Source organism: Myotis lucifugus, unplaced genomic scaffold, assembly GCF_000147115.1.
Source record: "Myotis lucifugus unplaced genomic scaffold, Myoluc2.0 scaffold_188, whole genome shotgun sequence".
NCBI lineage: Eukaryota > Metazoa > Chordata > Mammalia > Chiroptera > Vespertilionidae > Myotis > Myotis lucifugus.
This window is the reverse complement of record NW_005871236.1, coordinates 128,195-154,871: the sequence shown is the minus strand read 5'-3', so window position 1 is coordinate 154,871 and position 26,677 is coordinate 128,195. Positions and strand designations below refer to the sequence as shown.

General features: G+C 44.1%; 1 protein-coding gene across 2 annotated transcripts in view; it reads left to right on the top strand.

Annotated features, from left to right (window-relative positions):
- The first annotated feature begins 2,311 nt into the window (after window positions 1-2,311).
- Window positions 2,312-26,677, top strand: part of DRD3 (dopamine receptor D3) — a 38,589-nt gene continuing 14,223 nt past the window's right edge. For both annotated transcript variants that reach the window (XM_023760655.1, XM_023760654.1), the window contains exons 1-3: window positions 2,312-2,703; window positions 9,928-10,231; window positions 19,992-20,104. In XM_023760655.1, coding sequence (XP_023616423.1) covers window positions 2,573-2,703; window positions 9,928-10,231; window positions 19,992-20,104 — 548 coding nt within the window. In that variant the 5' untranslated portion in view covers window positions 2,312-2,572. The remainder of the gene's footprint in view (window positions 2,704-9,927; window positions 10,232-19,991; window positions 20,105-26,677) is intronic.

The window sequence follows — 26,677 nt, the reverse complement described above, 5'->3', positions numbered from 1 at the left end:
CACACCAATTCCCTTTCAAACAAAACCACTGAGCATGCCTATGAATCAGACACCCAATACCTCTTAACTGTGCCTTTAAACCTTCCACTTCAGGTTCAAAAAATAATGCCTTCCCTGAAGAAGCACTGTTGTCTATGACATGAGAATGTTCCAGCCATGCCATTGATATGGGTTCCTGAAAGGAAGATAAGGAAAAGAATCTGTATTTTTCTTGATTTCTGCCCAAGCATGTCTGTTCTGCATCTTGGAGTTCTTCCCAGAAGGAAATCTCAACATCTTCAGTGGCAATCATGAATAAGAGTTCCATTTACTTAAAAGAATGAAACTTCTTCAGTGTTGTACAAATAAAATATGCCAGATTAAAAGTAAAAAACGTTGATCTTCACCTAAACTTCATCTGAAAGAAAGGACCACTTCATTCACCACTCACCTTCCAGTCTTAGGACATGTTCAATATAGCTAACAATGCATTTATGTCTTATAAATAATGAGCAACCTTCAATATGGCACCTAAACTCTCTAAGCCTCTATTAGTTTGCTATGGCTGACAAAACAAAGTACCACAGATTGGGTGGGTTAAACAACATAAATTAATTTTCTCACCGTTTTGGAGTCTAGAAGTTCAAGATCAACATGTCAGCAGATTTGATTTCTCCTGAGACCTCTCTCCTTGGCTTCTAGATGGTTCCCTTCTTGCTATGTCCCCACAAGTGTCTCCCTGGTACCTTTTTCCTCCCTTAAGGACACCAGTCAGATTAGATGAGGGCAGACCATAATGTCTTCATTTTAACTTAATCACTTCTTTAAAGATCTTATCTCCAGATATAGTCACATTCTGAGGCTGAGGCTTCAATATATAATTAGTGTGGGGGAGGGATATAATTCAATCCATAACAGCCCCTGTAAAATTGAGCATCCTGAAGATTTATGTAAGATGCAATCAAGAACATTAATTAGAAAATGCTTTATAAATTATGTCATCATACAAATATTGTATCATTGATATCATCACTTTTGTCACTATAATTATCTCTATGATATGTTGTCAGTCTCTTGGGAAGTATAAATTTTCCACCTTTTAAAGAATTATTGCATAGCAGTTAAGAGAACATGCTCTATTGTTGGCCGTGTGGCTTGGTTGGTTGGAGCATTGTCCCATGCACCAAAAGGTTGTGGGTTCAATTCACAGTCAGGGCATGTACAGGAGACAACCAATTGATGTTTCTCTCTCTATATCTCTAAAATCAATGAAAACATATCCTCTGGTGTGAATTTTTTAAAAAGAGAGAAAACATGCCCCAGAATTAAGATGTCTAGATTCAAATCTTGGCTAGCTGTGACCTTCAAAGTTTATTTTAACCCCCCTAAGCTTAATTTTCCTATCTATAAACTAGTGATGTAAAAACAGTACCTACCTGAGGGTTACTGAAACTATTAAAAGAGGGAATGCATTAAAATGACTAGCTAATAGCACATGCTCAATAAGTGATGGTTGTTAGTAACAGCATTTAGAACTCGTTGCTGCTGCCTCTTTCTCAGCCAGCAGAGGTCCCCATCACAGTCACACTGAGACTGGCTTCCCCATGACAGTCTATACTGCAGCTGCCAAGCACATCCCCTGTCGTCAGAGAAAGCAGTGAAAGAATTAACACTCTGTCTGAAGGAAGAAGAAATCAAAACAAGAGAACAGGGAATAATTAAGGTTCCATGGTAAATGTTATGTGAACAGGTGACTGACCATGAGTTAAGACTGCCTAAGTTCTAGTGCTGCTTCAGAAACAGACTTTCATCAGCATCATCCTTAGTTGCATCTCCCTTTAGCCAATTCCAAAGTTGAGTTAATAAACATTATTCACATATACCCCAGAAGAGCAGTAAGAATGAATTGGCAAATATTTTTGTTAAGTTCTATGAAAAAAAAAGTGCTGGTAAATGAACATTTAACATTTCTCACAGTATTAAGCTTATTTCAGCTCTAGCACATTATATTCCACGCCTCAGTTTTTCTTCCACTGTACTATATTTTCTTTAGCCTTCTTTTCCCACACAGGATTACACCTCCAAGTTCAATTATTCTGTCAGTTGTGTTTTAAATGGTACTGATTTCTGTTAACCACTTGTGGTATGAATTTGTTGATCTGTTCCTTCTGCTGAACCAATCATCTTCACACCCACCAAAAGCTGGAACTGCAATTAAACTAAAGAAGATGAAGAAATTAAAGCATAGAAGGAAAGACAGTGGGAAAGTGGGATTAAGAATATCCCTGAGGGGAAAACACACATGTGCTGAAAAGCATAGCACAGAGTGGATAGAGGCATAGAAGGAAGAGTAGAGCAAGGTAGAAAAGGACCCTTCATCTGCCTACTACCCCTCTTTCAGCACCAAGGACAGAGGCTCTGAGGGCTGCCCCAAGCAACAGTCAGTTTAGGGTCCCTCCCAAATCTTCCACAGAAAAAGGAAGCACTCAAAAGCAGCTATGACACATGCAGTAAGGTCTATTAGGGAAGCTGGAAAAGCAGCACGCAAGTGATGTCACCTTAGAGGCAAAAATGGGTGATTTTCTTTCTGTTCATGTCCACAGTCTCTGTGTCTTGGGAAAGGCAAAGTTTGCTTTGCTTGGGCATGTCTGCTGTCAGTAAATGGCTACAGGAGCTGAGGTGCCTAAACTTCACAGTCGTCAGAAATCAAGAGAAATCTTCAGGGTAAGTAGTTTTTCTTTTTGTTCCTACTTTAATACGCAGTGTTTTTCTGGAAGGTTATTTAATCAGTTTGGGGTTCTGTGGTTCTCTAAGAATATGCATTGAAACTCTGTACTCTCTCTTAAAAATCTAAAATCCTGAGGAAACTGATTGTATTTTTTTCTCATTTGGGGGGCAGTAGAAATCTGTTCTCTTTCCCCCCCGCCAAAAAAAAATTAGATCCTCATGGGTTCTAGTAGCTAAACCAAGGCAGAATTAAAAGATAGAAAATTTTAAAAAAAACTGTTACTATTCCTGGGGTTTGTATAAAAGTTGATTGTATTCCTCTTAATAGTGTTACTTAATTATAAGGGTCTGTTATTTTCAACTCCCCCAATTCAGCACCCTGGTAATCCAGGACTGAGGGTTTGGAGAGGCACTGTTTTCAATGGTCTATTTAAAGCACGGCTCTTTCCAAGTCAGAATTCAATTATTCCCAACAGAGATATGCAGTACTTGAGATGATGATTGTGTATGTTTTCTGTAATGACGGCATATAATTTTGAGGGTATTGTTGTTGTTTAATTGTGGGACTTTCATTACTTACTGTAGCTTATTGGGTCAATGGAAGTTGTTGCAATTAGGCATTTGTTCCAGTTCATGCACTTAGTTTAATCAAACACTATTAAAATGTATGCACAAATAATAGTGCTGCAATAGCAAAGTGGAACTTGGATTTTAAACGTATTCTGCATACCAGTTTGTACTTTATAGGTGAAGTTCTTTGTTTACTAATAGTAAAAGATCAGTAGGATGTCCATCCCTGGATAAAAGTAAAGAATTGCTGCTTGACATAGCATTGGTTGGATCTCTTGTAGCCAAGGAGAAGCAGATACAATATGAGAGTCTTACTCAGACACTTGTTTATTTATAGCTGAACATTTTCAAGGGTCTGCATGGTTAACAGTGAGCGAGGATGTTGAGCAGAGAAAATACTGACAGTATCCAAATGAATATCTGATATTAAAGCATCTATACAGAACGCTGCTATGGTGAAATATGAATTAGAGCAAATACTTAACAGATCTTACTCAATATTAAATTCAATTTCTAATGCATTGAAGTTTGTCATCAATTAATATTTGCTCATTGATTGACTGATACATTGATTTCCCCATTTTATCTCTCATTAGAATGATAGGATGCTCAGTCCTTAATGGTTGTGATGAAAAGTGAGGATGCTCTTTGCTTTCCTGAGCAGGTTTAATTAGGGGGAAAGCATATTACCTTAGCTCTGAGATCTCAGTAACCAGCTATGGTTTTTCTCTGTACATTTGCCAATAATGTAAATGTGCTCACATATGTAAATATGCTATGTATTTCAATACACTTGTGAATATTCATTAGGAAAATAAACTAGGCTGTAATTTTCAAGAATAAAATGCCATACAAATGCTAAAGACTACATTTAGTAATAATGACAATGTAACTCCCACTGTTGCTATGTGCAGTGTGCACCTGCATTGACTTCACTGAGCTGGGTCAGGTGATGTGCACAAGAGACTCTTAAAGGGGGAGGTTTTAAAATTAGTCCCCATTTCATTGTCTCTCTCACCCCAACAGTGGGTAGTGAAGAACATAAACTCTGGAAGCAGACAGCTTTTAGGTTGAATCAGCTCCATCATTTACTGATGTACAACTGCAGGAAGATACTTAACCTTTCTGTTACTTTCTCCATCTGTAAAATTGGGGATAGTAAAGCACCTACTTCCTTTATGAGGTTGTTGTGAGGTTTAAATATGATAATGCTTATAAATATTAGCTATAATTATTAACTTTTAAGGCAATATGGCAAGTCCACATTGAAGCCCAGAACCAAAAATATCTCTGGAGACTAGAGGTCAGAATGTAACTGAGACCCTGGCTGGTAGCTCAGTTTGTTGGAGCATCACCCAGATGCACCAAGGTTGAGGGTTCGATCCCTGGTCATGGCACATACAAGAATCAACCAATGAATGCATAAGTGGGTAGAACAACAAATTGATTGTTTCTCTCTCTCTCTCTCTCTCTCTCTCTCTTTATTTTTTATTTTTTTTATTGCTTAAAGTATTACAAAGAGTATTACATATGTCTGTCTCCTTTCCCCCCCTTGACAATTCCCCGGCCTCCCCTACCCCCCAGTGTCTTATGTCCATTCTCTCTCTCTCTCTCTCTCTATCTATCTATCTATCTCTCTCTCTTATAAAACTAATAAATAAATTAAAATTTTTAAGAATGTAACTGAGTAAAAGATTAGAGACAGCAAAGAAATCCATGATACAAGTGATTTGGCCATGGAACCTGCCATCTAGGTGCTTTGTTCCAGGTTTAGGAAAACCATTTCTACCTGGAAATGACTGCCACATCAATTTCACTTCCAGCATAGACATTAAATAAGTCATGAGTTTTAGATTTAAAGAAACCAGAGATCAAAGCTGGGCTCAACGTAGCCCTCCACACATTGTGTAATCTTGAAAAAGTTACTGAACCTCTAGCTCTCAGTGTTTTAATCTATAAAAGGAAGATATCAATATCTATCTTCAGGGAGGCTATACACATTAAAATGAGATAATATGTGGAAAGTACTAATGTTTGGCACACAGTAGCAGCCATAAGTGGCAGTGACTATTGTCTTCAGGAGGAGGTTGAGAACTAAAGGTGTTTGGTTTGGGTTTTTTAACTCAATAGCCTTAAGGAAAGAAAAAATATTATAATCCTGAACATCTTAATAAGTATCTTCCTAACAAATTCAACAGGAGCCTGGTATGGAACCAGGTGCCAAGAGGCACCCCACAAGTGTCTCAGGCAGACTGTAGCTCAGAACTGAGGTATTGAATATCAGCAAAGCAGGACATATAGCAGAGCTGATGCGGGCGTGACCACTGTCTGTCCCTCTGCTTTTTAAAGATTATGCTCTCACTCTAAAAGATGCTAAAATAAACTATAAAGGCCAAGGTTAGTCAATACTTTGTAAGAAATTCAAAGGCTTATTAAAATTTGTAAGTGGTGTTATATATATAATGAATCCAAAAGAGTAAAACCAGCAGTAATCTTCTAGTCCTTGCCTTCTCCACTTTCTCACCTCCCATCCACTCTTCACTGCTCACACTCTTTGCTGAGGTCATCAGTAATCTCCTAATTTCCAAGTCCATTAGATACTATGCAATTGTACTTTATTTGATGACCCCTTTACTTAGTCCCACTTTTCCTTTAACAATAACAGCTGCAATATTTCAAATGCTATGTGCCAGACATTATGCCAGAACCATGATTCTCAATGGGGAGAGCAATTTTACCCCAGAAGGAACAATTGAGAATGTCCGGAGACATTTTTGGGTGTCACAATTTAGGGGAAGGGGAGTGCTCCTGTCATCCAGTGGGTAGATGTCAGGAAAGCCGCCAATCATTCTAGGACAGATGCTCAGGCCAATCCCTCTCAACAAACTCAATAGTTACAAGCCTTTGCATCTATCATTTTATTTGATTATCATAATAACCCTGTGGAGTGGATATGATTATTCTCATTTCGCTGATGAGGAAACCAGGCTATCATTAGGAATTACTTAGAGATTGATTATTAAGTGAATGAATTCTCTAGGCTCTTTGCTTCTCCTACCTGAGACCAGTTTACTATCTGTTAGCATATCTATCAGAGGGAGAAAGAAAGGAGAAAGCCCAGCCAAGCTCTGTGTTATATAAGCTATGCTGGTTTAAAAAAAAAAAATCTAAGGAGAGAGGAAGTTGAAACAATTAGCTGAGAAATGGGGAGTCATCTAGCATCTCACTCATTTTCTGCTTTCATCTCCCACACCCGCAACTCATCAGGAGCTGGTGGACAACCTGCTGCTATAAAGAATCAAAGACCGGAGACAGTACAATGCAAAATAAATAAATAAATCCGAAATCTTTGCAGTTGTGGTTCCAACATCAGGCTCAGAATTGATTTTCAGAGTTGAAGGTTTCCCTTCGCATAATTAGTCATTGACATTCAGCTGTACTATTTTTAATTAGCTGTCAAACCTCGGCGGAGTAAAATGTCCAGCAAGGTGGTAACAAATAGCCCCAGGTTTCCTCGTCCCTCTTACCTGACAAGTGAGAAGAGGCAAAGACATTAGCCAACCGCAGACCCCAGGAAAGAGTGATTTCTGGCCACTGCTTTCCAAGGTGGCCCCACTGCAGACGGAAAGACTTTCTGGGCCCTAGCCTGCCTCAAAGGTGAAAATATCCTTAACAATCAGAAAGCATTGTATTTTTCCAAAAGCTCTTGGCGGCAGCAGTGCTATCTCCAGGATAACAGCTGCCCTTCTCCAAATAATGAGGAAATTATAATTATTATCAAAAATTATTATTATGCTTTAAAATATATCAAGTGCAAACAGTGTGCCAAAATAAAGAACAATTACATTGAACAAGTCTCTGAATTTGATCCAAGTCAGCCTCCCCTTATAATCATTTATTCATTTTAACACTTACACATTCCAGACTGAAATATGAGGTAGGAAATGACAGCCATGATTAGGCCAATCTCCTAATAAAAGCAGAGCTGCGGATATCAGGAGTGGTATCCGCCAGCCTCTACCTCTCCAGGGTCTGGAACAGAAGTTCCCATGGAGGCCCATATGCTCCATGTCTAATATTTTAGCCATAACCAACAAACCATTGAATAAAATGTTTCATCCTTCTGCCTTGACAAATATGGCTTTCTAATCTGAAAGAACGAGTTTGAATTTAGCATTCCTGGGCCCTTAAGAGTTCCATACAAAATGTGAGAGGGCAAGAAAAGCTGTCCCCCTCACCCATCCTGTCCCAGGGACTCTGTCCTCTTCTCTCCCCACTTCAGGCTACAACCAAACTATTCATCTGAGCTCCCAAAGAGCTACCACATGGACCCAGGGCCCCCACATATACATGGCACCATCTATGCTCAGGGCGACAGATCCAGAAAATACCGGTGCAGGCCTAGAAACAGGCTCCACGCAGTTTGGGCTGAGAATTCTGTGATCTTAGTACGCAGAGCATGTTCTAACAGGGGAGTGTGGAACCGGCCAGTGTGGCTCCGTGGTTGAGCATCAAACTATGAACCAGGAGGTCATGATTTGACTCCTGGTCCAGGTTTCAGGCTTCCCAGTGTGGGGCATGCAAGAGGCAGTTGACCAATGATTCTCTCTCATCATTGATGTTTCTATCTCTCTCTCCCTTTCCTTCCTCTATGAAATCAAGAAAAATATATTTAAAAAATAAAAGGGGAGTGTGGGCTCTTGGTGGACCTGCTCCTTGGTGATTATGGGAAGGTGTGGTCTCACCCGGTGGGGAGGATGTGACCAGATGGGGTCCAGAGTAGGGGCCTCTAAAGCACAAAGCCTGGGGCCAGAACCCCTCTTGCCCAGGTCTCAGGGCCGTGCTATAGGCTGCAGCCTTCCCCCAGCACGTGGTTGTAATGCTCTGCTACTCTCGGCACACAGGCTTTCCCATAGCTTTCTTCAGGACATGGTGACTGTTGATCCCCACAGACACACAACCTTGGCTCTACTTGCCCAGGGGGCCCCAACAGGCTGGTGTCAAGAGAGCAGCTGATGGGCTCTGATGCCTTTCCCACTCTAAGTCCAAAGTCCCCACAGTTTGAGGACTGGCTTTTCCCAGTGGGATAGTAACATGACAGTTGTTACAGCTTTCAGATGCCAAGGACAGCATTGGGAGAATTAAAAGGCCTGTGTGCTAGTTCTACCACTAATAAACTGTCACTTAAGACATGTCATTCATCTCTATGGGTCTCAATTTCCCTGTTTGAAGAATGAGAGCATTGGACTAGGTCAGAGGGTGAATGGGGGTGGTGCATGAGTCACTGGCCCATGGATGTGGGATTCGTGGTGGATTAGGGCTGGGGGGGGGGGGGACTTCATAGGGCTTAAACACTCCTCTAATTGGTAACCAATCTTTAAAATTAGGTTTCAAATGAAATTCCACACATGGAGCCTCTAGACTCCACTACTCTTGAGGTTTTCTCTCCCAGCCCTCCTAAGTCCTGTGTGAGATACCAGAGAGAGACTGGGAGATTGAAGGAAGTTGAGGGAGACAGAGGGAGGCAGAGGAAATGGCAAATGGGAGCAATAGAGGATGGGAGGGAGGAAACAAGGACAGGGGGTGGGAAGCTAAGAGAAACAGACCAGTAAAAGAAAAAGAGCTAACACCTATACCGCTTTCTACATGTCAGATTTGGTTTTCAATGTCTTACATATAAAATAGCTCCTTTAATCCTCACAAAAACCCTATGGGATGGGTTCCATCATGTCCCCCACTTTAGAGGAGGAACATGAAGCTCAGAGAGGTAGAGTAACAGAGTGAGGAAGTGGTAGGGCTGGGATTCTAATTCTGCACCAGCTCCCCAACTTTCTCAGCCCTGCACAACCTCTCAACCTCATGCCCTTCCAAATGCCCCTGCCTCACTTGCTTCAGCCACACTGGCCTCCCTGCTGTCCCTCCCATATGCCAGCATCTTGTCTTTTTACCTGCTGCTCCTTCTGCTTGGACAACTCTTCCCCCAGAACCCTGCACAGTCGGCTTCCTTGGGTACCCAGGTCTTGACTCAATGGTCGCCTCCTCTGTGAGGACTTGATTACACTGATTAGAAATTGCCCTCAGATACCCTACTCACACACACTCCTCTCTCTTCTTACCCCCTTCCCTGATTTACTGTTCTCCAAAATACACACTACATCTTTTATTTATCCTGTTTATTAGACTTTTCCTCCTGAATGGAAGCTTCAAGATGGCAGGAATTTTTTTTTAATCCTAACCTGAGGATATGTTTTTATTGATTTGTTTGTTTTTATTGATTTTTAGAGAGAGAGGAAGAGAGGGAGCGAAAGATAGAGAGACATGTGAGGGAGAAACATCAATCAGTTGCCTCCTATACATGCCCCCACTGGGGGATCAAACCTACAATCTAGATATGTGCCCTGACTGGGTATCAAACCCACAACATTTTGGTGTATGAGACAACACTTCCAACAAGCTGAGCCACCCAGCCAGGGCAAGAGGGCAGGTATTTTATCCTTTTGCTCATTTCTGTATTTCCAGTGCTTAGAACAGTGCTTGTCATATAGAAAGTGCTCAATAAACATTTGTTGAAACAATAATCAGATTATGTATGCAAGCAGCCCAGCTCCAAAAAGTCTGATTTTGCCAACATTGTTTTCTGTCTCCTCCCAGGATACCATTGGGGTCACTGCTCTCCCTCTGGGCTATGGCGCCACTGAGTCAGCTGAGTGGTTACATCAACTCCACCTGCGGGACAGACAACTTCACGGGGGACAACCAGGCTCGCCCACATGCCTACTATGCCCTGTCCTACTGTTCGCTCATCCTTGCCATTGTCTTTGGCAATGGTCTGGTGTGTGTGGCTGTGCTGAGGGAACGGGCCCTGCAGACCACCACCAACTACCTGGTAGTGAGCCTGGCTGTGGCAGACTTGCTGGTGGCCACCTTGGTGATGCCCTGGGTGGTGTACCTGGAGGTGAGTGAGCTCAGGTTCCAGCTGCCCATGTGACTGTATTTGTCCTTGTCTTCCTTGAGCTCCGGGCCTTCTGGGCTCAAAATGCTCCTTTCTGGGACCTGTGGTCTGGGGAAGGAAGGAGAGCTCCTGACCTCCCTTTCATGGGGGAGCTGAAGATTTTGAGAATAGTCCTTATCCAGCATCACTTGCATACATCAGAACCAGGGAGCTGGGAGTGAGTCTGTTCCCAGGGCTCCAGTATCCAGGTAACCAGACTTGAGTGATGGGACTCATCTTTAAAATGCATGAAGTTGACTCTCCGTACCAGGCATGTCTCAAAGACATGAGGGGTTGGGGAAGACAGTCAAAAGACACCTTCATCAGTACATAGGAGTGAGAGTGTACAGGAGGGATTCAGGAGAAGGTGGGGGGAGGACAAAAGGAATTATAGAAAAAAATGAATGAATGAGGAGAAAAAGTCTGCAAATAGATCAGACTTCTTTAGATAGTTCAGCTGCCCTCAGACTTAGTTCTTTCTTCCTGGGTATCAGCTCTCCACAGACTGCTGCTGAAGGAACAGACCAAACCTTCAAAGTTGTGTATATACATATATATTTAAATACTAGAGGCCCAGTGCACAAAATTCGGGCGGTGGGGGAGGGGACCCTCAGTCCGATCTGCACCCTTTCCAATCCGGGAGCCCTCAGGGGATGTCCTACTGGCCTCCAGTCTGCCCTCCCTCTGAAAGAGGCAACTGGACTGACCAGGGGAAGGTGCCACCCCCATCACCCCACTGCTGCTGCCACTGCCATCCGCCGCAGCCACCAAGGTGTTTTCATCAACACAGACTCCAGTCCCTTCACCACGAAAAAATGACAATTTTCTTTAGGCATTTTCAAGATGTCTCTTTTATAGCATATGACATTGCTTTCTTTCTTTCTTTTTTTTTATCCTCACCTGAGGATATTTTTCCATTGATTTTTAGAGAGCGTGGAAGAGAGAGGGAAAAACGAAGAGAAACATCAATGTGAGAGGGACACTTTGATTGGTTGCCTCCTGCATGAGCCCTGACCTGAGCCCCGGCCAGGGAGGAGCCTGCAACCGAGGTACATGCCCTTGACCAGAATCAAACCCGGACCCTGCGGTTGACAGGCCGAGGCTCTATCCACTGAGCCAAACCGGCTAGGGCAGGATATGACATTTCTTAGCCCCTCCAGCAGCAGACCTTCATTTTTTTCCTCCAAGAGTGTGGTGGAAAAACCCTAGATCACCTTCTTGGATTCTTATTACACAAGTTACCAAGAACACTAAGAGTGGCGTACCAGGAGCTTAGCCAATGAGTGGTAAGAAAAGGTGTTTCCTCTGCAGCTCATGCGCAGAGGTGGGACTGCCGGTGTGCCCTGGCTGGCAGGCCCTGTTCTCTACAGGAGGACCTGCTCTTCGCCACAGCGGCTGGCAGGCAGACCTTGTTCTCTGTGGGCAGGCCCTGCTCCCTGCTCTCTGCGGGCCTGCACCATCCATGGCTTGCTTCACTGCGCATCAGTCCCTTCCCGCCCACCTGTGTGCACAGCCTCCTCCTGAGTGGTCGTGACTGTTATGGTGTCCCGGCTAATTTGCATATACCTCTTTATGTTTTTATTGATTTTAGAGAGAGAGGAAGGGAGAAGGGGAGAGAGAGACATCAATGTGAAAGAGAAACATCCATTGGCTTCCTCCTGCGTGCCCCCTACTGGACATTGAGCCTGCAATCCAGACATGTGCCCTGACTGGGAATCAAACTAGTGCATGGGAGGACGCCTAACCAACTGAGCTACACCAGCCAGGCCTAAATTTATATGAGAGAAGTATTTCTTAAATTTGAAAGTATTTTCATTCAAAAGTGTAAAGTAGAGTCAGGAGGTGATCAAGAGAAAACATCCATTTGCTAACAAAGAAATCAGGGTGCCTACAACTGTTCAAGAAATAGATATTCTTACCGAGAAAACATGCAATTTACTAAAGAGTTTTCTTAAAGACAACTTAATATACTATTCATATTTCTCCTCTGCACTGTGTATCATTCTAAAGAGGTATCCAATGAAGGATCAAAATGATGCTATGATTAAGAGAAATTAAAATTCATCAAATTAATATCTCAGTTAATATTAATAGTGAAGATGACAGTTAATTAAGTATGACATATCACGGGAGAGCAAAAACCTCCAACATAGACTGCCTAGGCTGGTTTTTGTATTAAAGAATGACTGGGAACTAAAATTAGACTTATGATCTCAACAGGAAGGTATTAAAAAAAAGAAAGTAACAAAGAAAAGGAAAAGAAGAAAAACAACTAGGATGATTACGAATAGATTTAACAGCTCAAGCAGCAATTTTTAACCATTTTCATCTCATGGTATGCATAGACTAATTAATAAAATTCTGCAGCACACCAAAAAAAATATGTTGGTTTTTTTTGCTGGTCTGACCAAAAAAATAGGTATAATTTTTATTGATTTACCAAAAAATAATAATAGTAATAGTAAATACCTACACTTTTTGCTCCAAAGTGACTTTTTTAAAAATCAGGTGCCTACATAAAGATTGCTGGTACCAAGAATTATCAATCAGACGCAACTTTATTAGGCGACATGACCACTAAGATGCAACTCTATTTTATGACATATATTTATGGTTCGAGACAGGGCATTCACACCAGATGGCTATTGCTCTGTTGGTTGTTGTCATTTTTTTATTTGACAATCTAGGGGAAAAGAGGTCAGTGACCCTGACTCAATATTCAGGTATTGCATGTTTTAAAAATTCTTGCGGTACACTGGTTGAAAATCGCTGGGCTAAGAGACTACTCGGAGGGAAAAATATGCATTTATTCTTCCCAGTTAGGATAATCCTGATGGCAAAGGGTCTTGTAATTATCTTGACTTTTCTGTCAACCCAATTAGTCTGAGACAGTCTTAAAGTCAGAGGCTATGTGTTCTTTTTTCCTGTAGTCCAAACACACTGGTACATCATATGTGCTAAATAAATATTTGAGACATGAATGATTAAATGAATCTTTTCTGCAATGTCTGCATTACATGGTCAGTTCCTGTTATATCGGTTGCTGCTGTGCCTATTATAACCATGAACTATTTTTTTAACATTCAATAATAATGAGGCTGAAAAGGAGTTAAAAGCATGTGATATTTCGGTTCAAAAGTGGGGCACACTTTAGGTGCTATAACTTAGTGTGGGTTAGTAATAATTCAGCACACCACCATCCACCCACCAAAATGTTTCTGTCCATCCCTGTACCTTACAAGGATTCTTAAGTCTTTCGGAAAGATGAACGTCAGAAACAAATGCAGGAAGAGGACTTGCAGTCTAATAAGCATTTTAATTGCCTCTGACCAGGGTTTTTGTGTCTGTGACAAGGTCATTCAGGTGTACGCTTTGGCTGTCCATTTGTGATTGCTTCTAGGACTCTGGATGAACCATATTAGAAAGTCTCTGTAGATATTGGTGTAGGAGAGGCATAGTGTGACTTTTCCACACAGATACTAAGGCGGCCCCTCTAGCCACACCTGCCAAAAAAGATAATGCCCCCATCTGCTGAGTGTGAAGGACAACTGAGTCTGCAGAGGGCAGGCGTGAGATTTTGCCAAAGGCTCAGTGAACCCCCTGCAGGTTGGATTTATGTGTTTTCTCCTAAGAAAAGAATTCTGGTGGAGCCCTTGGTCTCCCCTCATGAAAACCAATATGCCCTCTGGTGTAAGCGTTCAGTCATCAAGAGCATAAACCAATAAGTCTACAATAATAGAAAGAAGATCTGAGGCAGCAGAGACATCTCCCCACTGAGAAATGGGCTTTAGCGCCTGCATGTGGTCCTTCTCACTTGCTCCTAGGCTCTCGTCAATGCACCTGAATGTCTCTGCGTCACTCCCTCCAACAGTCCACTCAGGATCGGTGGGGACTGCAGAGGGAAAAAATAGCCATTCGCCCTAGCTGGTTTGGCTCAGTGGATAGAGCGTCGGCCTGTGGACTGAAGGGTCCCAGGTTCGATTCCGATCAAGGGCACATGGCCAGGTTGCGGGTTCAATCCCTAGTAGGGGCATGCAGGAGGCAGCCAATCAATGATTCTCTCTCATCATTGATGTTTCTATGTCTCTCTCCCTGTCCCTTCCTCTCTGAAATCAATAAAAATGTATTTTTTTAAAAAATAGCCATTTCCGTAGAGTGGCTCGAAACTTCTCACTAAGGGACTTCACTTAAGTCTAATTGGCCAGAAATGGATCATAAAGCCACTTTTGGCTGAAATGGACAATAGAAAAAAAAGTGAAAATGTGGATTTCATTGAAAAAGATGTGAAGCCCTGGCCAGTGGCTCAATGGTTAGAGCACCGACCCTTGCACCAAAGAGTCTTGGATTGGATTCTCTCTTGTGATATTTAATGCACTTATGTAAGAACAGTGGACAACCTGGGTTGCAGGTTTGATCCCCAGCCCTCTCACATAGATGTTTCTCTCTCTCTCTTTCTCTCTGGGTTGCAGGTTTGATCCCCAGCCCTCTCACATAGATGTTTCTCTCTCTCTTTCTCTCTCTCTCTCCCTCTCCCTCTCCCTCTCCCTCTCCCTCTCTCCCTTGCACTCTTTCTTAAAATCAATGGGAAAAATATCCTTGGGTGAGGATTAACAAAACAAAAAAGATGGGGAGGCAAGGAATTGCTGTGAGGTAGGCAATGAAATGTCACATATCACATAACATCCATGCTTCTGATGGAATTCATGGGATGAATGTCATTCTAACACAGACTCATGCTATGAGAAAGACTCAAATTGGAGTCAGAAGATGTGGGAATTAAGTGTTTAAAACGGAGGTGACAATTATTCTTATCTCACAGGGTATGTGTTAGGCTCAACTGTCATTCAATGAGGAAGTGTTTTGGTAACTAAAAAGTGTAATCTCTAAATATCTCAGTTAAGACATGTTTAGTTGTAAGTAAAAGGAAATTTACCTCCAATGGACTTAAACAGTAAACAGAATGCATTGGCTCTCATGCCAGGCACTTTAAAAGTCTGGTGATAAGTGGGCTGCAGGCACAGCTGGAACAGGGGTCCATCTCCACTTCTCTATGATTCTCTCAGCTCTGTCTTTTTCCATGCATTGCCTTTATCCATAGGCAGAGGGTAAGCTATAAGCCTCACATGTGCACAACACAAGCAAGAGGGAAAGTCTATGTCCCCAAATTTCTAGTAGATGCGTCAAGATGTGCTTTGATGGAGCTGGCTTGTGGCACATGATTTCCTCTAAAAGAATCACTGAATAGAAAAGTGGGTTTCGCAAAGAAGAGTTCCTTCCGTGGAGCACATCAACTGCGCAGGAACCTCAGGGATTCCCAGTAGAATCTAAAGCCTGTTGGAAAGAGGGAAGGGGATAGTCAGCAAGTAAGCACCATGTGGCTCTCATTGTTATTCTCATCACTGAGGCATACAGGAGAGTGGGCTTGGGCAGTGTATAAAGGTGAACACTGACCCTCTTCAGTTTTCTCTGTCCCCAGGCCTAGCAGAGAAGTTTATGAGAAAAGCCATACAGGTGACCTCAGCATATATTCTAGAGGGCTCTGGCCTAGCTGTCCCTTTAATTCAGTATGCAGTATTTTCTCAGAAACTCTTTTCTGTGCCACACCCCATAGTTCTATCTTAGGTTCCCTCTCAAGCTTTTAATTTCCAGCTTTAGAAGCTACCAGCTGTTTGGAGCTTTCCTCTCCAAGCACAACCGTCCCATTTTGTGCCACTCAGTTAAGCACCTTTTGTGATGTTTAATGCACTTATATCAGGACAGAAAGGCAACCTAAGCAGCCAGGGCAACATCTGGAATACTAAAGTCAGAGTGCTTGGGTCACAGTGTGGACGGCAGAAAAGACTCAGGCATTCAGTAGTGTAGACAAGCAAAAAAGAGCAGGGTGGGTTCAGGCAGGGAGACTCACCACAGAGAGAGTGATGACAGGAAAGAGCAGCTCTGTTTGGGGAGAGGGGAGCCTTGGGGCCTTGTAATGATGTTGATTATTAGAAATAACGGAGAGTCTGCATTTCAAATGGGCTCCTCAGTGATTTTGATGCACTCCAAATACAGACTGTTGGGTTTACCCACATCTACCAAACTGGAATTTCCAGAGGTGGCCTTGGGAGTGTATAGTAATTATAACCAGGCCCCCAGCCCCAGCCCCACTCCCAAGGGATTTGTGCAGCCAGCCACCATCTGCTGCAACTGACATTTAGAAACTACTAATCTGAAAAACAAAAACACCCATTTCACAGATGAAGATATTAGAATTCAGAGAAGTAAACCTCCCATCTTGCCCCACAGCAATCCCCTCTTACAAAAAAAAAAAAATCCAAATGTGGCAAACAAAAATAAAATGAAAGAGGCTAATCTAAGAAGTAATTCTAACTTTGCCCTTTGCTGTTCCCTCAAAGCAACTAAAAATCCATCCCTTAGAGCAAGAATTCTTAATCTGGGGGGTCCATCAACTTGGTTGTAAATAAAATTACTTCCTTATTTTCACTAAACTGAAATTTAGCACATCCATCAATTGTGAATGTAGGCATCGACCCACAGCTGAAGAAATCCTTAATATCACCTGTAGAAATCACAGATATTTACACTTTAGGATCGCATTGCAGTTGTTACACCTTGAAGTACCATTTAATTCATCAGTACTTTGAAATTATAGGAAGTTTGGCCCTGCCACTAGCTCTTGTCATTTAATGCATTATTGAAGAAGCACATAAACTTAAAATACTTTGGTAACTATATTTCAATGTAATTGGTATCCTTGGTGACCCACTGTATTTTATTATATGCACGTAAAAACATTCTTCTCAGGAGGGAACGATGAGGCCAAAGATTCCCGTAGAACAAAGAATGCTTAAGGAGCCCCGCTTGGGGACAACCATTTCTGAAGATAGTGCCAACACACACACACACACACACACACACACACACACACACACACACACACACTTCATACACACCCTCCAGACCAGCGCTTCCCAAACTTGCCAGGCAATAGGAATCACTCCAGGGACTTAGTATTCTGCGTGGGGCCTGAGAATCATTTTGTTTAGCAAGAGCCTCAGGTGCTTTGGGAAATGCTGCCTTATAATCAGTAAATTGGGGAATGCTGCTGCAGGCTGTGTCTGTTGAAAAAAAAAAAGAAGAAGAAAATCAACAGCCAACTTCTGTACCTGAAGACACTTTGTTGCTTACTCCCACTTTCTGTATTGCCAACGGGAGCTAGTTATACTCATTAGCAAGTGAGAGTAACACCACCTGGCTGCTCGATTATTCTGAAGTGAGTTATTTATTAGAATTTAGGGGAAAGGTAGAATCATGTCTCTAAAGAGGCTTAAATCAATCAGACTTTTTTCTGCTATAATTTCAAAAATCACTTTACCTTTCGAGTTCTCCCAACACTTTCTACTTACCTCACTGTCAGCACTTATCACTTCGTATTATAGTTATTTTCTTAGTGTCTATCTCCTGGGCCCTCAATTCACCCACACCCATTCACACGTTTCTCCCCCTAACATGCACACGCTATATTCTGAGGCCCTGGGGACCAAAAAAAATGGTTAATTCATTTCAGTGCACCTACCCAAGCAAAGTATCAGGCACATAATGGGCACTCAATAAACATTGGATGTATAGGATGAATGAGCAAACGTCAGCTCTTCTTCCTCCTATGTTATCAGGATGAAGTTAAATTGTACGTCTCCCAGAAGCGGAGTGTTAAGGTGCTGACCTTTGAGAGGCAAAATAGAGTTCTGGTTAATATTCAGGGTTTGAAATGCCAGCTCCTTTTACTAGCAATGTGTTCTTAGGCAAATTGTCCAACTTCTCTCAGTCACCATTTTGTTATCTATAAATTGTAAATAATGTTTATCTCATTGGGTTATTATGACTATATATATCCTTTGTAAAAAGTTTTTCAGGGTGGGAGGAGGTGGAAGAGGTTATAGGGGGAATAAATGGTGATAGAGGGAAAAACAAAATAAAATAAAGAGAAAATAAAGTGTTTCATTCTCAGAATTCCTATAAATTCATATTTGGCCTTTATTTATATAGATCCAAATGGTTGAACTAAAAGACAGAAAGTAGCCCCACTGGCGCTAGCTTAGTGGTTGAGCATCAGCCCATGAATCAAGAGGTCACTGGTTCAATTCCTGGTCAAGGCACCTGCCAGGTTGTGGGCTTGATCACCAGTCGGGGGCCTGCAGGAGGCAGCTGATTGATGTTTCTCTCTCATCTATGTTTCTATCTCTCTCTCCCCCTCCCTTCCTTTCTCTCTAAAATATAAATAAATAAAACATATTTTAAAAATAAAAGAGAGAAAGTAAATCCGCAGCCAAATGAGCAAAAATGATGACTTCAGAGCTAGTTTGGACTTCTCACTGATGCTTTTAAACAAGATATCTTTGATCAGAGCATGTCAAAATAGGGTCTGCAGATTACCAAATATAGTGATAAAATCAAATGCTACAGCACCATCTTTAAGCACTATCATTTCAACAATGTCTCCTTTTTTCGTGAGAAGCTGCTTCAGAGGCAACTGGACCTATTTTTCACTCCCCCTTCCTCGTAATTAGCCATTGGGCCTGCCCAGCAAGGATGCCCAGCTACAGCCAGGGACACAAAGCTCCACGGGTTTGTCCTTGAGAACTATGATCCCCAAGAATGGCAGCCCTACAGATAGGAAGCTGGCAAAGGAACAAAAGCTGGGCCCCGAGAATGGCATTTGTGGACATTCTGAAAGTGGCAGTCTCCCTGACAGATCGCTCTCGTACAATAAGTTTATATAATTTTTTAATAAAATAGAAATCTGCTAGAATATAAATTAAATTGTCTGTTTTCCTGGCTGTTTACAAGTATTACAGCAAGTTCTGGAGCTTGAAACGTATGGGCAAATGCGTGAGGTCAGAGTCATCCTCACTGATTCTGCGAATGGTAGAGAGGATCGGGGCCCCTTTCGAATGCCCTAGACCCCTGCCTTTCTCCCCACTTCTTGGTGGATGGGACCCGGTGTTGAAGGCAAGCACATTGGCACAGACTTATCTTACATAGGTTTTTAGAGATGTTGCTCCAAGATGCTTTCAAGCTTTAGAACCAGAAGCCAGATAGAATTTCATTTTGGAGTTAAGTTTTATGAAAAGCGTGTTTGCTGCTTATTTCCTGGGTCGGAGGGCTTCAGAGAGGCAGCTTTGGCACAGTGCCCACCTCTTGCAGTACCCCACATTCATTTGCTACCAGCTATGCATCTATGGGCCTATCACTTAAGCATATCACTTAACCACATGAGCTTTCATTGCCTCCTGAGTTTGAACTCAACCAGTGATTCTCAAATTTTGGTATGATTGGGTGGGAGGGAGTATTGATTTTAAAATGAAGACCCATGGGCCCCAGCTCCAAAAAGTCTAACTCAGAAGGTCTAGGGAAGGGTTCAGAAATCTTCATCTCTAAAGAGTTCCCCACTGTAGGCCACAGTTGAGAAACGTTGAACTAATTGATTTGGAGGACCCCTTCCAGCTCTAACCTTCTAACATTCTGTGATGTCGCCCTTTCTTGTGTGTGACCAATCTTGGGCAGCCTGTCACTCCCTTGCTGTCAGCCTGCCCTGGGAAATGACGATGTACCAACAGGGAGGGCATGTCAGCGTCTGTAGGGGGCAGCCTAGGGAAGACATCGAGTTGATTGGGTTGTGTCCCTTCGCTGGGGGAGGAACACTAATATCTTTGTCTGATGCCAGGTGACAGGTGGAGTCTGGAATTTCAGCCGCCTTTGCTGTGATGTTTTCGTCACCCTGGATGTGATGATGTGTACAGCCAGCATCCTGAACCTCTGTGCCATCAGCATCGACAGGTAGGGCTGGGGTTCCCGCCCTGGCTGAGGAGAGGGGTGGGCTGGACCTGGTGGGGAGGCTGCTCTTGCTGTACTGGAGACACGGGCTTGGCATCTGAGGGCCCTGGGGTCACTGCCAAGGAGAACTTCCCACTGGGACATGCTTTCCTCTTTTTCTTTTAAACTCTGGTTGTGGGTGAAACTCTGTGACAGGAGAGGAATGGTTGTTCTGTCAGCTTTCGTAGCCTTGCCTTTCCCCCAGGTCACTAAAGGGGAGTCTGCTTTTGCTTTCCACCATCTTTGGGGTTTTCTGATTCCTAATGGGAGAAGGGAGGTGGGGGACAGGATGAAAGGTGAGCTGATTTGGGTGGGGAAGACAATTTCCTGTTACTATTTTGTTTGGTTTGGGTAAAAGGAGGGCATAAAGGAGTCTTTTGTGTGATTTCTGGACATTTATTACATAAATGTGATATTTACTGAAGTAACAGACAGCCTCTGGTTTGCTGTATCATCACCTCCACCACTAAATTCTTATACTGCTCCCTGCTGTGTCTATTACAGTGCCTTGGACAAAGAATAGTAAACTGAATTCAGTGGCCCCTGCCTGGGCGTAGCCAATGCTTATGTCACAAATACACATCTTCAGACAGGACAGGAGAGAGTGGGAGAAGGTGAGCCTTGGAGGGGGAGGGAAGAGCTGCAGAAAGAGAGCTTCTGGGAGGCCTGGGACAGCCCTCTCCCAGCCTCCTACTTCCTGACCTTACTGTCTACCCCCTTGAGAATGCGCCTGTGCACTCCATCCTCACACACTCACATGCGGTTGGGGGGTGAGGCTGTGCAGGTTGTGCCTTGCGCACGGGTGTGGGGACCGAATTCGGCCAGTGCTTCACTTGCCAAGCCTGGAGTCCGCCAGGAGAGGGTGCCTGTTCTCATTTGCAGGAGAGCACCGTTTGCCCGCAGCAGCCACGCTTAACAAACACTTGTTTTCACCACTGAAGACACAACCAACAACAATAAGTCTTGAACCGGTTTCTGTCCTGAGCAGGAAAACTCCCAGAATGCATAGCACTCACCTACCTAAAACCTGAAGCTGCTTACACCTTAGACCCCAGTGGAGGAGGATGCTCCTTTCTGGGCTTCAGTTTCTATATGACCAAATCCTCGCCAAACCTCCAACTGGAGCCTCCTTTCTAGTCTAGGAATGAAAACCTGTCTTGGAGAAACCGTCTCCATTCTCCTCCACCGCGGTTTGCGGTGCACCGTGTTAATTTCTGTTCGTGTGTCGCCAAAGAACTGGCCAATTCATTAAAAATGCAGTCCTTCAAGCAGACCTTGGTCTCCACACAATGCTAGTCACCAGTCTGACACACTGACCCAATGGATTCAGCATTTTTTGGTCATGAAGCCCTGGTCTGTAATGACAGGGGAGCAGGAGATAGGAAAGAAAGGGAAATGTTGAAAGCGTTTTTGAAAGCAAGGAATACTATTGTCATTAGGTCCTGAGGCATAGCTCTGATGCCTAAGAATTGGATTAAAGCCGCCTTTTCTTCTCAACAAAGCAGAGTGGGTGAGCACAAGGCCCCACCCCCTTGGCTCCTTGCCTCCCCAGGGGCCACATCCTAGGTCGGAACAAACTTGGGGAAGGGGCTGAGAAAGTGTCAGAGGAGAAGGACACGATGTGAGCGGGGAGAATGCCCGTCCCCCTCGAGAAGCCCGGGAATAATGCAACCAAATGCATTCACGGGGAGGCCTTTAAGTGGCTCTCAAATGGCGCCCATCACACAGGCAGCCTCTGCGTCCTTGTGGGAGCACAATAGGTACCAGATGGGTCACAGGCACCTTGGAGCTTTAGTTTGCATCTAAATAAGCACTTTATATCTGCAAAGGGCTTTCCAATCATTTGCAAGAAGCGTTTTTCTTCAACAATTCCATGAGGGGAGCCCACAGAACTAAAGATTTATTGAGCCCCCTGTCTGAAGAAATAAAAGGGGGTGAAAAGCAGCCCTCACAGAGCTCTGGGGCTCATTAAACCCAGGCCCTCCACCAGCCTGGCCTCCCACCTCCCCCACCGCCAGCTTCCTCAAGAGGCACCATCATCGGTTCCCCCACGCACACCTCCACCCTGGGACAAGGCTTTCTTTTAGGCGGAGGTTGAATTCTGGGAGGATCTTGAGACCTTCAGAGTGACAAGCCCACAAACCCCAGTCACAGAATTGGGACTCAGGAAAGGCATACAGTTTAGTTCATTTCTGCAGAACTGCTACATGCTTGCACCGAGTCCTACAGCCTTTTGCTCAGGTCTGGGGCTAGAACCTGAGTGCCCCAATTCCCTGCCAGCACCTTTCCCTGGTGGAGGTGGGGAAGGGGCATCCTGGGAGGGGCCTCTGGCTACACCAGCAGCCCAGCTCTATCGGTGCTATTTCCCTGGAGTAAACAGGCAGAGTGCCTATGTCTTTAATGCCCCGGCTACCTCTGTGCTCATCCTAACTTGCCTGATGATAACAACAACAATAAAAATAGCTACTATTTATTTAGCATGTACTATGTGCCAGGCACGACAAGCTTTTCATTCCTGCTAACCCTCACCACACCCCGGCCAGGTAGGTGTATAATCCCGTTTCCAAACAAAGATGCTGCAGCTAGACTGTGTAGATAAGCTTGCCCAGGTCACACAGCTGGCAGACACAGGACTAGGGATCCCGTCAGCCTCTTGCTCCTCTGCACACTGCCTTGAGCAGAGGTGCTTAGCCACACTGTGGGGCCCTGGCTCAGGGGCCACACTGCCCGCCTGCAAATCCTGGCCCTACCACTTAACAGCAACCCGACCTTGGGCAAGTCAACTAACCTCTCTGGGCCTCAGTTTGCTTATCTGTTTAGCATAATAGCAAAAGGTTGATATGAGGATTGAATGAGTTAATATCTGTAAAGTACTTCATGCAGTTGCCTAGCACCTAGAAAGTGCTATATGCTTGCTTGATACGTAAATAAAATGTTCCCTAAAAATCAAGAATAAGGGGCAGACACCAATAAATCAACTGATATGAACATTCACAGGTCCCTTGGGCTTGCACAATAATGACATTACAGTATGTACCACAGTACTGGCTTTTGAATATTTAATATGTACCAGGCATTGTGCTAAAAAGCAAACAACAACAACAACAACAAAAAAAAAACCTTCACATTCACTATGCATAAGAGCCCTATGGAGCGAATCATTCTCCCCATTGTACAGATGAGGAAGGTAAGTCTTAGAGACTCACAGTTAGGTAGAAGAACTGAAATTTAGACGCTAGTCAACCTGTTTCCGACGCCCACGGACTTAACCACCTTGCATACTGCGTGTTCAGGCCACGCCAGAAAGAGTCCAAAGAATTAGGAGCTCAAACACCAGGGGAGAGGGCCTGGCGAGGGAGCGGCAGGGACAATGCAGCGTCTGGGGAGCAGGCTGGGCCGGGAACCCCGCGGTGAGCGCAGCGGACCAGCGTTCAGAGGCGGCCCTGGCCTCCTGCTGCATCCAAGCCCAGCCCTGCCCGTGCCTGCGGTCGGTCATCTGCGATCGATTTGGGAGGAGATCAGAAGCTGAGCAGCCTGTTAGGTGGGAATTCAGGGGCCCCTGCAGGGCTCTCGGAACCAGGGGGCTGAGCTCTGCCTCCCTCCCACTGGGCCTCGAGAGCCCCCGGGTGAGCAATGAACTTCTCACCCAGCGGAGCTGGCAGAGTTCTTGCTGCATTATGGTGCCCTCCGATGGCGGATTCCGGAACAGCCTCTGTGTCTCAGTCCCTATGGGAAACCCTGGAGGCAAGTTTGGGGGCCTCATTTATTCTAAATGTTTAATCATGTTTAAAAAATAATTAGAAAAGAGCGTAATGTAACCATGGTAAATGTAGTCTCCTCTCTCACTTCTTACCCAAGTTAACCAGAAGTTAACAAGGTATTTTCCCTAGTGGAGACTTTCTCAAACTTGTCTAATCATCAGGAGCACTGCCTTGCTTGTTAAAAATACACATACCTGGGTTACTCCAGAAACAATCAAAATACCCAGGGATGTGTCCTGAGAATAAGCATTTTAACAGAACCCCCCAGGCAAGTGATAGAATCCAGTTCACTGGGGAAACTCAGCTCTGGACATAAGTACCAGCCACCCTTCAAGCCGCCTTTCCTGAGGACACCCTTGACTCCACAAGGCCTCAGAGTTGGGAGACCAGGTTCTGCCACGACCGGCTGTGGGACCGCAGGTTCAGCATGTAGCCTCTCTGTGTCTCTGACGCGACGTTAAAATGGAGCTAGTGTTCCCTACACTTGCCGGCTTATTAAAAATTAACAGGAGCCTGCACGGAGTTGCTAAACATTAAAGCATGTTTAGGAACGTATGCCATTCTCCGTGGTGTGCTTGGAGCCGGCTGGTGATGGCTAGCAGAGGCGAATGGGCAAAATTTTAAGAATTTTTTGAGCCTGTTATTGAACCTTTGGTGTATCTTTAAACAAGTAAGGTGGGAGATTTGTACCATGGAAATTGACAAATGGTACAAACTAGGGCTTTCTTTACCCAGAGAGCCAGTTGTTGGCCATTTAACGGCACACCACTGAATGTATGGGATAATCAAGCTTTTACGACGTCAAAGGACATTGTGTAAATGGAAGGCCTGGGCCTAACCGCTGGTCTGGACAAGAGGAAGTGGATCATATTTTTCCTTCCCAGCCCTGACAGCTGCTTCCCTATGACAGCTGCAGGACTCAAGGCTCCGTCTTCTCCAAGGTGCCTCAGCAATCAGTGCGAAGGGCCAGACTGGGGTAGACATATTTGACTTGAAGGCTCGGCTCACTGCCCCAGCAGGGTCTGAAGTCCTGAGAGGGGTAAAAGGCCTGGAGGAATGCCTGGTGCTACTTGCCCTGCTCCTTCATCACCAAGTTAGGAACTCAAGGGAAGATTCGCAATGTATGTGCATCAGGAGAAGAGACCTGGGTTGTCGTGGGCCTCCGTTAGGGTTAGTGGTGGGATCTTAATTTAACCTTATTAAACAAGGGCCTCTATTTCTCCCTCTCGAGAAAGAAGCCACTTCTGTCACAGACCATGGTGGCACCGTGGTGCCAAGATCAAGTCCTGCAGAGTCTGACTCCATCTCAGTCCTCAGAGCTGACTCTCAAGCTGCTTTTGGGGGAATACAAATGTTGACACATGAACTCTAAGGCCAGATGCACAAAAAGCAGGTGATTCAGGAACATATAGGAGGAGCATCAGGGAGCACTATTCCAGCCCCTCCAGCCAGGGGTCTGTCCTTCCCTTCCTCAGCCAAAAGCCTGGGGTGCACAGAGGCTTAGCACCTCTGAGCACTTCTTGTCTGCATCTGGTCTCCAGGTTCCCCGGAAGCTGAGAAAACAAAGGAAAAATGAGCATAAGTAGACCCAGCTATATCCATTAGATCCCTTGGGCCTGGCTAAGATTAGAATTGTTCTCTTATAGGGAAGGAGGCCTTCAGGATCCATGAGGAAATCAATCAATAGCTTTTTGCTACTTGCTTCAGGCAAGGACCTATGGGGAATAGCAAGGCTATAAGATGATTTGAGCCATCAAGTAACTTAAATCATATGGGAACTACCTTCACCACGAGGCAAGTTCAATAATAAGGCAAGACAACTGCATGCAGAAGAGCTACATGATTGATTGGCATAGGAGTGCAATGTGTTCAGAGTTAGAGGTCTCTGTAAGACGAAGAGGCCTGGGAATTTTGGAGAGCTGATCAAGAAGGAGCTCCCCAGGGAAAAAGGGATAATGATTGGACTAAGACACCAGTCTCTTCTGTTGCTCTGAAACAAATTGTCACAAATGCACTGGCTTAAATTATGCCCATTTTTTAATCTCACAGTTTCTGTATGTCAGAAGTCTGTGCATAGTGCAGGTAAGTGTCCTGCTCAGGATTTCACAAGGCTGACACCACGGTGAGGGCTGGATTGTGTTCTCATCTGGAGCTTGGGGTCCCCTTCCAAACTCATTCAGGTTGTCAGCAGAACTCAGCTTCCTTGTAGTTGTAGCTCAGAGGTCCCCACTTTCTTGTGGTTGTCACCCAAGAGCTGTTCTCAGCTCCTGGAGGCCTTTTGCTATTCCCTGACAAATGATCTTTCCCAAACTTGACAGTTTGCTCCTTTACAGCCAGCTGGGTAATTTCTCAAGCTTTTTTAATCTCTCTGTATTCAGGAAGGGCCCCATTCTTTTTAAGGACTTATCAGGTCAGGCCCACTGCGGATAATCTCCCTTTTGGTTACTTCAGTCTCTTGATCAGTAATCAAATCACAGGGGCAACATTATACTGTATTCACATGTTTGGTCTACATTCAATGGGAGAAGGTCCTACAGGGATATCATAATGGGTAAACTTACAGGACTTTTTTCCTTCTGTTTAAAATGTCCTTCCCTTATCTTACCACATGGCCGAGTCCCTCTTACCCCTCTCATTTCCCTGTCTGGTCTATGTCGGTTTACCCCTTCTTTACAGCCACCATTATCCTCAAACATGTCACCCAGCTTATTTCTTTCATGATACTCTTCATTGTACACTCACAATTTTTTGGTCCATCACTCCACTCAATTCCGAG